The sequence below is a fragment of the Schistocerca serialis genome, chromosome 6 (genome assembly GCF_023864345.2).
Source record: "Schistocerca serialis cubense isolate TAMUIC-IGC-003099 chromosome 6, iqSchSeri2.2, whole genome shotgun sequence".
Classification (NCBI taxonomy): Eukaryota; Metazoa; Arthropoda; class Insecta; order Orthoptera; family Acrididae; genus Schistocerca; species Schistocerca serialis.
The window spans coordinates 653,089,911-653,105,261 of record NC_064643.1 but is presented as its reverse complement, the minus strand read 5'-3'; the positions used below and the strand labels follow the sequence as shown (position 1 = coordinate 653,105,261).

The 15,351-nt window shown below is 37.7% G+C and overlaps 1 protein-coding gene across 5 annotated transcripts in view; it reads right to left on the bottom strand.

Annotated features, from left to right (window-relative positions):
- LOC126484409 (G1/S-specific cyclin-E) overlaps positions 1-15,351 on the bottom strand; it is a 141,664-nt gene that overhangs the window by 23,198 nt on the left and 103,115 nt on the right. For 4 of the 5 annotated variants that reach the window (XM_050107911.1, XM_050107912.1, XM_050107910.1 and 1 more), the window contains exons 2-7: positions 13,821-13,892; positions 10,789-10,849; positions 10,657-10,707; positions 9,242-9,363; positions 7,029-7,230; positions 6,783-6,894 (exon numbers count right to left, since the gene is read on the bottom strand). In XM_050107911.1, coding sequence (XP_049963868.1) covers positions 6,783-6,894; positions 7,029-7,230; positions 9,242-9,363; positions 10,657-10,707; positions 10,789-10,849; positions 13,821-13,825 — 553 coding nt within the window. In that variant the 5' untranslated portion in view covers positions 13,826-13,892. The remainder of the gene's footprint in view (positions 1-6,782; positions 6,895-7,028; positions 7,231-9,241; positions 9,364-10,656; positions 10,708-10,788; positions 10,850-13,820; positions 13,893-15,351) is intronic. The other variant, XM_050107914.1, reaches the window with a different exon arrangement.

Below are 15,351 nucleotides of genomic sequence, written 5' to 3'. Positions count from 1 at the left end.
TCTAGTAAAGCAAGAACTAAAAACAGAGAACCGACATCAGTTCCTAAGATCGAGAACTCTTTAAGCAACTATATAATTTTTAAAGAAATGTTTACTATCTGACACGGCACGTCCACCTGCAACAAGAATCAGTAATCACATAAGAATTTGGGACCACAAAGGTTAAATGGTGTTGCAGTTATTTAGTCACGTGCTACAAATAGATGCCCACTACAGGAGATTCTCAAGTTTTGTCCAGATGCATCGAGACATGCCCGACATCTAAGGCACAGTCAACAGCATACCCTCTTAAAGATAACTGGTGTATCTCTTAAAATATCCTGCTATCGCAACAATTTTGCCCATTAGGTCCTCTGGCGATCTAATAGCTGCTTCATACAGAAGACCCTTCAGATACCCTCACAGGAAAACACACATTGGAAGCAGACAGGGTCTGCTGAAATGCACAGGGGCTCCATCTTGGTGCAATCTGATGTAGTGACGAATAAGGATGGACAACAAACCTCTTGCAGGAATACAAGATACGCATGACCAAGTGCGCCCGGGAGAATGTACAGTCCAATGAAACAGCCTCCGACATGCTAGCCCACATGCTAAGGGTATATTTGTGTTGTATAGCATGTGGACATGTAGCTTGTAGGTTCACATCCACCCACATATGAAGGTTGTAAATGTTCATCTCACTCTAGTGAGAATGCAGCCTCACCAATGAAGGCACTCACTGTGAAGCTTTGGTCTGCAGCAAATTTCTGGAGAAACCACCATACAAATCCCATACACTTGTTGTGATCCTCTAGTTCTGGTGCCCAGATGCAAAAGAAATGAAAGGGATGCCGCCCTTCATTGAGTGCAAAGTGCCAGGTAGAGGTTCGGGGGATACCAGTGGTGAGCGATACTACACCTGTACTCACTCACTCACTCACTCACTCACAGTGTGCACTATGTCCTTCCGAGAATGCTTTCTTCCACCACAACTGTCCATGTCATTAGTCGGCGGCCAGCAACTGGTTGGTGTACACAGAACATGCCAGTTTCGTACATTTGGCGAGCAGGATGGCGAATAAAAAGTGACAACACCTTTCTATCCGGATATTTCCCACAATACAATCTTACAGCTTCTCATTCACTGCAGTTAGCTGCGACAAAGCGAATGCACCTAGTCATTTCGTGGTACGTGTAGCTTGCCATGTTATTTCCAATGCTTCCACTGCCTTAATGGCAACTGTCTCCGCTTGCTCCACCCATGTTTGTATAGTGACACCCTCTTGTGGCTACAGCACCCTCTTGTGGTGTTTGCGAGCCCTGTTCCTAGGCGATTATTGATACTTGTATGCCCGAACTGCCGTGTCAGACTGTAAACCTTTTTGGAATCTCCTATGTTGTTGCACCATCAGCATCTAGCAGAATACAGTAGCCATCCGAAGGATACAAGGACCAGCCACCTGCATACTTTTTGAAACTGGGCATTGCACTAATGCTTGTTCTTCGTTCTGCAATGCGGCAGTCTACAAAAGCAGTGGGCTGGGTTTCTATATTCTGCAGCGTAAAGCAATGTTCCACAGCCATCTATGTAACAAGAACCAAAATCTGTCACAACACACCCAGCCAGAGCCAGTATATACGTTCTCAGTTGGTAGCTTCATTCTATCAGTACCACACATTTGTCCGGCACACTCTTCATACCACATGTCTGTCAGAGAGGCAGCTGAACAGCTCTGTCAAGCAGCAGCCCTGATTAGGCGAATCTGTTGGCCAGAAACAGGAACTGCCAAGGTGAGCACTCCAACTGCTGCCATCTGACACTTTGGCCGGCCTTAGAAAATTGCAGGTTCAAACATGACTGTGTGCCCCTGCCGACCACCTCAGGCTAGAGGTAGAATACGCCACTCCAGCAGTCTCCTCACTGTGGTGGGGTATAGTGCGGTGCAATCACCCATGTCAAGTCAGCGAGGCCACCCGAGACATAGCACATTTCCAACACGCTATGTGGTAAGTCCTCTACTCCCATCAATAATCAAATATTTTTCCCATTTTTTCACTGTTTTCAATAAACTTTGGCAGGAAATATGAAACATGTACATGAACAGTACAAAATGTTGTTGAGGCAATGTCCTGTTTAAATTTACAATCCCGTTGATTGCACTGAAGGAAATGATTTCAGCAATGCAATTAATTTTACCACACACTCAATTAATTAAAGTTATGGCAGACAAAATTGTGTGCCAACAAAGTCATACTACAATACACAACAGGAAAACTCTGACCTAATTAGAATATTTCAATAACATGGCACTGTTATAAAGACTGGTACCACAACTTAACAGTAAACTTATTTTGCATGAAACTAATTAGCTCCCAAGATAATTAATATTTAAGTCCGAAAGCAGCTACACCTTCCACACCAGATTCTGCCTAGATGCTATTTAGATTTTAAACTTTAACATTACTTTTGTTGTTAATTCTCCAAATAATGACACCCTCACTACTTAATTAGGCTACTAATTAAGATTGTGGATAATTTTTCATAATGTAAAATTATAAGCAGTGTTCAAATGAAAAGGTACAAAACATTGTAACAATTAGACTGGCTGAATTTTGCATATGCCACTGTGGAACAACAGTGTGACATCTAGGCGCGGAAATGTAGTGGCGTCACCTCCACATAAAAAATTCAAAGCTGTGTCTTCAGTAGGCAAGGCGACAATCGCTTTCTTTTTCGATGCCCAAGGACTGATACGCAGTTTTTCAGGCATGAAAAAACCATTATCAGTAATGTGTACTGTGAGAGAAGTCTTAGTCTATACAAGTCAATCAAGAGCAATGGTGGCCTACCTGGTCCTACCATCCACCAGTGGGCATTCCAACTGGCATGGCGGGTGATGCGAGTTTAAAAATATTTTCGTTAGGTTCTCAAAATTTTGACAAAGGATATAGCGAGTAATTATTTTTAGATGTTCTAACCTGCTGTTACTCTGCTGTATAAGTTTTATGAAGTTGTTTCCCTACTTTATAAATCACCATTACTGTGTAACCAGTGAGCAGATTGAAACTACTACTAACAGAAATGCAAAAGTGGGCAGTAGGTAAAAAAGGTTGACTATCCACATCACGAGTCTGGGCTACTCGCAGAGGGAGTGATTCTGCTTTTAAGATAACGCATTTACAAATCTCCAAGGTCACACAAACAGCAATGACCAAGTCCAAGTAGGAGCAGTTTAAGAACCTGCCGTACAGCCCACTTATAGCATTAAAATTAAAATTAAAATAAATATCTATAGCCAGTCTTAATAGCCCACTACACCCCAAAATCACCCATCTTCTGCCAGCATTCATACAACAAACAACTGTGTCTGTATGAGAAAAGCCTGCAGGGTCCATTCTTCATATTAACACATCTGCAAAAATCTGGGCCATGATACCTACTACTTAACATCTTTGTTTCACTCACTCGCAAAAGTCTGCGAGCAGGAAGTAACTGTATAAACTTCTATGTATCTTAAAATCTTGGCCACAATAGTAAACACGCAAATCTAAGTTTGACTTTCATGAAACCTACTTATTGGATGTTTTTATTATATTGTCAACTTTCTACATGACAACATGTGCACTGTGTTTATGATGATGTATTGCCACTGTGTCAAGTTGCCAATGTAATGTTCAACGAACACTTCTGTTGCATTATAACTGAGTTATAGTGTGGACAACATTATAGAAGGAGAGTTTAAACACTTTACCTGTAAATACTGTGTACTGTACAACTGGAAATGGCCATCATTCTTCATAGTGCAAATAAAGTGGGAAAGAACCACTACCAATTACTTTTAACTACTGTGTGGCACGTGTAATTTGGCACTATTCTTTTTAAGGTCAGTTTTCAGCACATTATTTCATAACACAAGGTACGTGACTCCAAGATAAGTGGAACCGAATGCCTCAACAGGTAAGGGGAACGTCATATTCTGTAGTCACCAGCTTGTTCTTGCAGTATCTCAGCATTCCACTGCCTCACTTAACTCAGTACCACCAACCAGTCAGCATCTGCGACACAGCCATCAACCCCCTGTATGAGAACCATTCAATAATAAAAACTGTTAACAAGTCAGCAGATTTTGTTCCACACTCACTGCAGTACTGGATAATCACATACAGCCTCCCACACATGCCATTCTGGGAGCAAAAATGTCCACTCTTGTGTCTGCAGTGGTCAACACAAACATGGCACCACTACAATATCTCTGTGGAATTTAACTCCCACTATAGTCTTCAATCCTACTTTGTTTCTTATACCAGGTGTACCGGTATGAAATGAGCTGTTTTTTTTTTTTGAGAAAATGAAACACTAATTTTGAATTGAAAAGTAAAACATTTTATTCAAAGTACTGACCATTGCTTTCTATACATTTTGACCACCTTTCTGGCAATTTGTGGACAACGCCAATAGAAATGTTCGTCTTTTGTAGCAAACTAATCAGACACCCAATTTTCGACTTCCTTGTATGAATCTAAGTGTTCCTCAGCCAATGTGTGTCCCATTATGAAAACAAATGGTAGTCTGAAAGGGCCAAGTCTGGTGAATACGGCGGGTGGGGTAGCACCTTCCAGCTAAGTGTTTTGATTGTATCCTGAACCAGTTTTGCTTTGTGCACAGGTGCATTGTCGTATAAAAAAATTACTTTGCCATGTCTTCTGGCCCATTCTGGTCTTTTTCAATCAATGCAAAGTTCAAATAGACGATTTGTTGTCTGGAGCTATTAGTATTCACAGTTTCACCAGGTTTTAGAAGCTCATGATACACCACACCTTTCTGATCCCACCAAACACAGAGCATTGTCTTCTTGCCGAATCGCTCTGGTTTTGCAATCGATGCTGATGGTTGTCCCGGATTAACCCATGATTTTTCCCATTTAGGATTCTTAAGATAAATCCATGTTTCATCACCAGTAACAATTCGAGGCAAAATTAATTTTTTTTAATGTTTTTCAGGCAAGATTTCACAAATGGTTTTTCGGTTTTCCGTCTGTCTTTCATTCAATTCATGTGGCACCCATTTTCCAAACTTTTGGATCTTTCCCATAGCTTTCAAACAGTCATAAATTGATTGTGTGCAACATTTAGCATTGCTGCCATTTGCCTCTGACTCATTCAATATTGCTTGCGATTCGGTGTCTTCGAACTTTTTTGGTGGTCTTCCAGGTTCTTCATTTCTTACATCAAAATCATTATTTCTGAACCTCTGAAACCATCTTTCGCATGTTGCTTCTGATAGAGCATGATCACCATATGCCTCGACAAGCATTCGTTGCCACTCTGCAGCACTTTTTTTCAAATGAAAACAAGAAATTAATGCTTTCCGCAAATCATCACTTTGTGGTACAAAATTTGACATTGTTAACACGATGAAAACATACGATGTTTGTTCCATGGCTTGATGTATACTAAATATCTTTGACAGATGTCATACCAAAAAAAAAGGGCTCGTTCACAACAAATGTTCCCTAACGACACATTTGTATCCTAACACTCATTTCATTTCATACTGGTAGACCTGGTATTTACAGCTAAATCTGCATATACTCTCCAAGCCACTGTATGGGTGAAGGCAAAGGGTACTCCTACAAATTTTAGTGATACTTTGCTATTATATTCTTAGAAACCTGGTGGAATTACTGCCCATATCCTCTGAACACATCCTAATCCTTACCTTACTGTCATTATCTTTAAGCAATAATGTGTGATGGAAGCAGCAGTAATTTATCTCCACCTGCGATACTAATTCTCTACATCCCATCAAACAGGGTTTCACTGGCACAGTCTTTCTTCCAAAGTATCCCACATCAGCAATGATTTCTCTTACATTTTCATATGGACTGTAACAATATGTTTACAATTCTAGCAAATTGTTTTCAATTCTTTTAATATCCATTATGCCCACTTGATAACGACGGAGTAGAACTCTAGAATTGGCCAAATTAGTCTCTAACAGTTTCCTTTCCAGATGTACTGCTGTTTCCCAGAACAATGCAGCATGTTCCAGAAACTCCACTGTTCTTACAATCTACCACTATCAGGTTCCTTCCCTCCATTATAGGCATTTGCAGACCTTAACCATCTACAGCCCAGGCTAAGATTAATTTTCCTAGTTTTCTTTCGCTTTGTTTCACATAGTGTCAATGTCAAATTTTCTTAATTTATACGATCAACCTATCTTCAAAATAATAATATTAACAACTCGTCGACAGCTAAAACTAATGCCTCTTTTCCGAAGTCCCATTATCCGTCACTTTTCAAGCAATTCTTAAGCCTGACATTGTTTCTTCTCTCTCAGTCAACAAGTTATGTTCTTTTAGATAAATATTTCTTACATTAGTGGAAGCTTTTTCAATAACCACACCAACAATGCTGCAAAGGGGAAAAAACTTAACTAGAGAAGTGAGGGAAGATAAAGCCTTGGAATAATAAACCCTACATCAGACTTTACACAAAATGCAAGCAGACTTAAATGGGTTGAAGTTAATGCATTAAATATAAATATTTGAGGCAACAAGTCCAGAAGAAATACAATTTCTTTGAAATGATGAAACAGTTTTCTGGGGATGAAGTATAACATTTATGGGGAAATAGACGGGAGAAAAACTGAAAACAAGATATAACAGAGCAACCACTTTTGAACAAACTCTTGACAATTCCCAAACAAACTGCCATATTTGCAATGCAGACGTAATAAAATGCATTAAAAAACTTTAATGCATTTTAATAATATTACCTCAAGATTCTCAACTCACCTATTAACTGTAACTGTTGTTTGGGGATATTGCTCTGGATCGACAAGTATCGGTCAATGAAATCCATTGTCAGATGGTATGTTTCTCTGTGCAAATTATAGACTTCACAGACCTGAAAAATATGGACAAACCACAATAAAATTTAACATTGTTAAATCATTTTGTAACCTGCATAATTAACATATGTATTTATCATTTCTATCTGTTACATGTAACACCTGAAACATGAAACTATCAAATACCAACCTCTATTAACCAATCCAGAAGAATTGATCTCATTCTTGACTGGAGACATGGGTGCCTTGAAAACATTTCCGCATCCCGATCACTTTTGGAAGCCACGTCTTTGTGGCAGAGGAGGTCCCAAACTACTTTATGGTCAGCCCAACTTAACATTGGCAAAGGTGTGAGTCTTTCTGATATTGGTGACAGGAAAGATGCTTCATAACTGAAAAGCAGTATATAATGTTTAAATACAAGTAAACTAGGCGTACATTAGCAGCACACTAAAAATGTAGATTCGTATCTTAACTTTTAACATTTATCTCAGATGCAGGTAACTCTTAACATCCCTTCCTCCATGCAACTCACATCCATTTCAGTCCCTGTTCCTCTTACCACGCATCCCCCAACCCCTCACCTACTTCCCAAACTATTTCTTTACTGACAACCTGGAAACAAGCTATAGATTCAGAAATTTAAGGCAGTTTTCCATCTGCCTCGACAAATGCAGGCTGGTTCCCCTTATTCCAGCATCAGTTACACTATGTCGGCATTTGCTGCGCAAAAACTGTCTCCATGTACGTGTACATTGGGGGCCAAATTGCACAATAACCCTGGGTTCGGTATGGGGTGGCAGTGGGGTTGAGTGGGCCGCTGTAAACTGTTGTGTGGTGGTGTATTGCTGAGGGTTACAGTGGGGACAAAGCCTCTCCACCATTTCTAGGTCCCCACTTCAATACATACATACATGGTACTGGAATCAAATGGAATGTAGTACAATCTGGCGATGGTTAAGGTATTAGATTAAATAATTACAAACTGAAAGTAGTACAAGAGTTGGAGGGAGGATAGTGAGAGGGGCAAAATAACTGATAACATCTGCCAGGAACTTAAATGTGAATTGCAGAGTATCCATGTATATGTTGAAGTAAAGAGAGCAACCAACACCCACTTGAAACAGTGAGGAAAACTTTCTTGGAGGAAAAAAGTTAACTTCTGATTGAAATTTAAGTCTTCTAAACTCTTTTCTGAAAGACTTGTCTGAAGTGCATACTCAGTGCAGAACTAACACATGGACAACAAGCATTTCAGATAAGATGAGAATAGAAGCTTTGGGACTGTGGTGGTATAGAAGGATGCAAAAGACTACGGTTAGGACTTACTGAGTCATACTGGACAAAAAGAAATTTTTCCCAACTTTACCAGAAGAGATCGCATCCTGAGCCATCATCAGAGAATAGTCAACTTGGTAATAAAGTGGGGAGGGAGGAGAATATTTTAGAGGGAGACCACGGCTTGCCAGTACGGAAGCTCATTCTTAATGGATGTAATTAGTATGAAATGTGTACAGTTCAGCCATTTGCATCATATTGCTGTAATAAATGTTCTGGATATTACCTCAGTAAAACTTTTTGTTCACCACAGTTCAGACATTTGAGTGAGTTGTTCAAACACTTTTCCACAATCCAACAAACAAAAACAAAGTTGAAGAGAGAAAGATTCTCGAGTCAGTTAAGGACAAACATGTTTAGCTAAGACAGGCAGTGTAACATACCATCAACTATTACGACTACTAAATACTATCAAACTCTCCAAATTCTGTTTAAGTAAAATTGCATGCAAAATTCAAAACTTGATTGTTGTAGCTTAAAGTTATTCTTTAAAGGGTTCAGGGCACGAGTCCATTAACTGAGCATGACAAGGATTGGTAATAGTACACAGGCAATTTACTATGCTACAGTTAATAACTAGTGAGATTCAGAGAAAATGTTGAAAACAATCAGAGTACGATCACTAAAATTTAACCAGCCTCCTCTCTATCCTGTGTTCTGTCAGTTTATAGTGAGCAGCTTTACTTTGTTAAGCATTATTCAGTTGTCCTTTCACACATTAACTGTGACACTCCCACAATATAACAAAGTGTTTAATGACTTGTAACCACACACACACACACACACACACACACACACACACACACTGTAATACAATCTTAAACATATTTAACATGTATGCCTCCCGATACCTCAAAAGGTATCAAGCATGAATAGTGAAAAAGCAAGCACAGAATCTCTCAAAGTAATGCAAAAATATTTACAAACAAGAATCTCAAATTACACATGAAGTTGCCAAATTTTCTTTCCTAACAACTGATCATTATCATGCACAACATACATAAATATGATGAATTCATACATGGATAACATTTAAATTGTTTACGTAAATCCATAATTACTCACTTATGCTCTGGATCTGTTTCATGGCCACTTAAGGGCGTACGCTGATTGCTCAGCACCGATCCAGGGCACGTATCAATACTTTCAGGGCTCAGTAAGTAGTTCTCTTCTGGCGTCTTGCATTTCTGTGGAAAGAATGTACCATTTAATTCCATGTGTACGATTTCAATGATAAATTTTATTTATAAGGAAAAGTATGAACTCCAACTAATAATTCACAAATTACATTTGGAAGCCAAAAGGTGTACAGCTATGTTTTCCACAAATTCAGAACAGTTTCCCAACATTCCCCATAAAATCTAACACCAATTTATTACTAACTATAGCACAATCATGGATTACAGGAAGCAATATGAAGAGGAATTTTAATAAAGTGCACAGAAAATGTACACTAGGACTACACAACACCCAAATCTGTATAAATTACTGTGATATCCAGCTTTTATCAAATCTTAGGCTAACTCAAAACCTAGTCGACTTTCACACACTTGACAAGAATGAATTCCTATTTGTTAAGGTAACAAGAGAATTTAAAAATGTTTAAAATTTCTTACTCTTGACGATAAAGTTTATCAAACTATTCGAATCAATGGTTCAGGCCTTGCTGAAAATCCAACAGGTTGTTTATTCCAGTCTTTCAAGTGAAATACGAATGGACTATTACGCTTGTAAAATTTACATAAAATTCACAAAATAGGATCTGCATAAATCACAACAAATTAAAAAGTTATAAATACAGTAAAGGATAAAATTCTGCCTCAACTGGCAATATTTTCTGTTAATGACAACATTCCATTTTCGTTAGCTCATTTCACCCAGCATCTTACTTTTTTTTTTCTTAATACTTGTGTTTTGGTTCTCAGATGTATAAATTCACATGCACTATTTCGCAACATATATCTCTGAGGTCATTAATAATTGTTACTGGCACAATGTTAATGCAGTTGCACACATATGAGTATAGTGCCTTCAAACAGCAAAGCACTTCACTAAATTGAGTTGTTACTTTTGTGATAAAGGTAATCATCACACAACTTTTTCAAGGAAGCACTGAAGTTATTGTGGCTCATACTTAAATATAGTATTATAACCATTTATTGGATCTGAGATCATATAACCTTGTTATGGTAAAGGATAACTTATCGTTTAAATGAATGCAATTTTGGTTGGTATGTATCATGAAAATGTTTTGACTGACAATACTTTCACCACAGGGGAAAAAAAATATCACTAAGAATAAAGAATAACACCCTTATCAGTTTTCACACTCTTCTGCCTTCAAAATAAGAACCTTTTCACTTTCAAAAAATTTATTTTAAAGAACTTTGCCTATTTTGTACTCTACTTACTATAAAGAGCATGCTACATTCTTTGTTAACTTAATACGTATTATGCCTGAACAGACATTATGTATTTACCTCTTCCACCAAACTAGTTCCTGATGAAAGTGGTTTTGCATTATCCACATCCTGGGAAAAGAAGAGAAATACAATGTTCATAAGAAGTCAATTCGCTTTGTTACTGACAGGAAAGATATACCAGAAATTTACCTCATCTTCTGAACGAGTCCTCTTCCGTTTCAGTAACGATGGGCGACGTGTGGAGTGGCAGCTGCAAAATAATTTGACATTTCTACAGTTGCTTAACTACATTAGTGTATTACAAAACCTAATATTTTGACTTCTCCGCAATTTCAGTCACCTGCCTAAATATAGTATATCCCAGCCTATTACCCAAAAACTAGTTAACTTACCTCCACATGCACATCCACTTTCACAATTTCATTAATGAGAGGAATGGCAAAACCAAGATGATGTCAAATATATAATCTAATACAATCTTACTAAATAGGAAAAAGCATGTATCTTCTAATTGTAAACAGAGCATCAATTAAGAGTTGTGCCAATAATTAGGACCTCTGTTTTAATAAGCTCTTATCAGCCATGAAACCAAAAGTACAAAAACTGATTATGTGTAATCACACAGAATCCCATTAAGAAAGAAGACAGTCAAACAAGCACTTTTGTTGCTTTCATCAAGCTCTGATACCTTTCTCAGCTTTGAGATATGATCAAAAAACATAATGAAGCGAGACTCATTATCTATAGTAATGTTCTTTCATCAAGTGTAAGAATACCTGATTCCAAAAGCTGACTATTTATCATCTTTCATTTACAGTGGTTGCTGTGCTTTGTAAAAGCAACATTTCACAATATTAAAGAGTATAAACAAATAAGCATTGCCTTTTATAATGACCTGGCCCAGGAAACATTTATTTTGCAGCTTGCCCTATCATACTAGGACACATCTAGAGCTTAATTGCCAGTGGGAAATGTTTTCAAGGGAGTCACTCATTTATAGACATGCTATTCCATTAAGTATGGCACACACACACACACACACACACACACACACACACACACACACACACACACACTATATTCACAGTTTTATCAACTCCCACAATCACAACATCTGTAAATTAAAAATTATCACAAGAAGTAGGAAACAATGTAACAATGCCTTAGTACTTTCTCAAATACAGAATAACACTGTTATTGATGAATTCTTCTCAGGATATAAGCTAAGTAAACAAATTTACTCCAATGATATGCTGAACAATACATTAGAACCTCTTTCCTGTGCATAATAACCACAAGCCTGCACTGAACATTAAGATTTGTTTCCACTGCACAAGACCAGCTCAAAATCCAATAAAGTAACCAGTAATTTACAGTTAACTATGGAATGATCAAAACTATGGAATGATCAATAATTTAGAGTTCAAAATATTTGGTATTTGTCTTTAACAGATTAACAACTACCTAGATTCTCAAAATTGAATATCCCAGAGAGCATCAGGTAATCTGTCCTCTGTACATGCACACACTTAAACAGAATCACTTCAAAGTGCTTCTGACCAATATGCTGGCCACACCTACACTAACACCATCTGTATCAAGGTAGGGCAACATGCAATCTTTTAGACACATTATCTCACAGAGAATTCTAAGATGTGAACAGCCACCATCCTTCACAAATCAGAATTTTAACATTCGTTGGCCAAATTACAGGTTACGTTAGAGGTGGTTTTAGTTTACACCCAGTGGCACCCCACAGCATTGTGCTCAGTGCAGAGCTCCTACAACTGACAAAATCTGAAAACTTTTGGTCTGTCAGTCCCCACACGAGGATACAACCATGGTGACTGGAGAGCTGAAACTGCGCGAAAAGATATCATGATGCCACAACAATGGTTGCAGTGCACAGTGCTGCACATATCACCGCACTGTTCATGCAGATACTTATCTTGCTACAGACAATCCCATTTCCTGACTCAAAGTATTTGATATGGCCGTACAATACTGTTCAGCTGAGTGTACAACAGCTGCTGTTTTGGGCACTGGTCACACACGCCCTCCTGGACACTTCGACAACATATTCGCAAACATGGTCTTCTCACAGACAACAAACATGCAAATGTAATTTCTGAATAAGGAACCCACTATACAATATTTCTTCATACACAGAATTCAGATGGAGCTAATCCTACCTGCTTTGCCTGGCTGCACTAAAATGTCAATCATTTTTATATCCAAACATGTAGTGAACATTATACTAATCTGACTTTTTTGCATGACACCTTCATGGTGTTTCAGTTTCAATGGTGAGCATTGAAGGTTCATACTCTTTCAGTGACACGTGGTATTGAGTACAATTTGCAATATCACACAGTCTCAATCACTTTTCTGCGAAGTTTCATTACAGACTTTGTAAAACAAATGTGCTCAACAGACAAAAATAAATCACATCAATTGTGTTGGACAGAAACATCATCTGGACTGATTTTAATAACACCCCCTAGAGGTAGGAGAAAAGTATGACAACAGAACAGAAGGCTCCAATAAACTACATCAGAAAAATTTATATTATAAGTCAAGAATTAAATATAACACATCGGTCAAGTTATAACCAATATTTTACTTATACTTTTTTCCTTGTTGTATTAAAGATTATACCACAGTAAACAGAATGCTAGTTCTGTTTTGACAAACATACCTATAATACTTCACAGGAACTACGTTAGAGGAACTAAGATTACACTTTTTTTTTGCATTTTGTTTGGACAGATCTGGTTTGCGAATTTGAATTCCTGGCTAATAATTCTAATGTTTCTTCTTTTATTTTAAACACGCAGTGGGTGAATAACTGAGGTATTATTTATGACTTATATAAAAAGGCGTGTTAAATTTTGATCTAACACGTCTTAGGGCAGCTGAAGCCTGTACAGGTTAACTGCAAAAGCAAAATTTGATTTGGTAACTGAGAAAGCATCAAGTTAACTGGATGAACTGTGGCAAGTAGGAGAGGTGTTTGCTTGAGACTATCTATGGAATATATATGTAACTGTCACTACATTGGGTTTTTGTCCCATTTCAACTACACTTAAATACAAATTAGCAACTTTTTTTGTACTTCCACATGTAAAACAGGTGATTATCATTGTCCCCTTCATTACTAATTTCCATCAAAGTAGTTCTGTCAATTGTAGCATGTTTCACAGAATGTAGTTATCACATACCTCATTCTGGATTAGTTTGTTGCTAATTTTTATGGTCCTACGAAAGGAACTATCATGGACAGTCGAGCATTCCTGCAATAAAAAATTCAAAAATCATAAATTAGAAATTTATGTGCTACGTAACACCACAATGACACATTTAAAACTCTAATATAAGCAGCCTCTAACTTTTTCCAGCAGTTAAAATGATAATTAGGCACAAACTAAACTGCAAGAGCATGCCGATACTTTGTGAAATCAAAAACCAACATTTCAAATCTCTATTTGAAAACAGATCAAAGGGCACAATGGAGTATGTGCTCTTATAATTGCACTGCACAAGACAGCATATTTATTACGAGGCCAAAAATATAAAAACACATACAGGCATAACGGAAAATGTGAATGCATGCAATAAAGCTTATGAATTCAATATACAACTTCATACTTCGTTAGTATTCTATTTTTGGCCTGAAGAAAAAAACAGAGGGAAACTTCTGTTATTGCAAGGACCACATACTAAGTGTTAAATGCCTCTTCTAAACTAAGTAATGAAATCATACAGAATAAACTCTGCAACGCGAAATTAAACTTCTCTATCATGGGCACAGAAAGCTAACTATAATAATTTCAAATACCAGAGATAATTTTACTTATGAATTACGAATTCATAGTCTAGTTCTGTTTTGTATTAATAAGCTATTAAGCACAATACAACAAAATTTTTTCAGATTAGCCTAATGAAGAAAATACAGACATATTTCTGGAGACATCAGCATTAGCGATATCGCTGACTATTGAGGCTCTGCAGGAGAGTGAAGAACCTCCAAGTGACACCACATAGACAGTTTGGTCTAGGACCTCATGCTGTGCTGCATTCTGCTCTGTCTTAATAAAGTGTTATTACTCAATATTGTCTCGTCTGCATTCTTGGTACTTCTCCCTGTACGCATTACGGATTATTATCAAAAACATTTTAGAAGAAAGCATCTCCACTAAAGCTATGAATACTGAAATTTACACGACCACACTTAAACAGATCGAAAAAGTGAGGAAACTGTCATTCCCACCATATTTCAATTCCATGTTAATTTTAAGTGAAATAACCGTGAGACTCATGACAGCAGTATGGCTTGCACAACATTATAGAAAAATCACACCATAGCTGCAATCACACTGGAATTCACAAGGTGTCACTGTTCAACCCAACACAGAACTCTCAGTACATTACAGATCAATCTCTCATCAGAACCTACATTCAAATAAATAATTACACAACAGGTCGAAACTGATACCTGGTATGTGAAAGTTCCATTGACCCCATCACATCCGATGGGTACCTGAGAGGCCAGGTACAAAAAAAAGCAGCAGCATCTTTTGGTGAAACTTCATAGAGTGTCAAGTCTGGACGACTTATCTGGTCTTGCAACATCAGTCAACAGGGCCTTACAGTATGGGTACTACCGTACAGTCTGAAGCGAGCTTATATGCAGCTCTTATATTTTGCAAGGACATACAGTTCTACAGATGGCTTAATGACAGCATCCTTGCT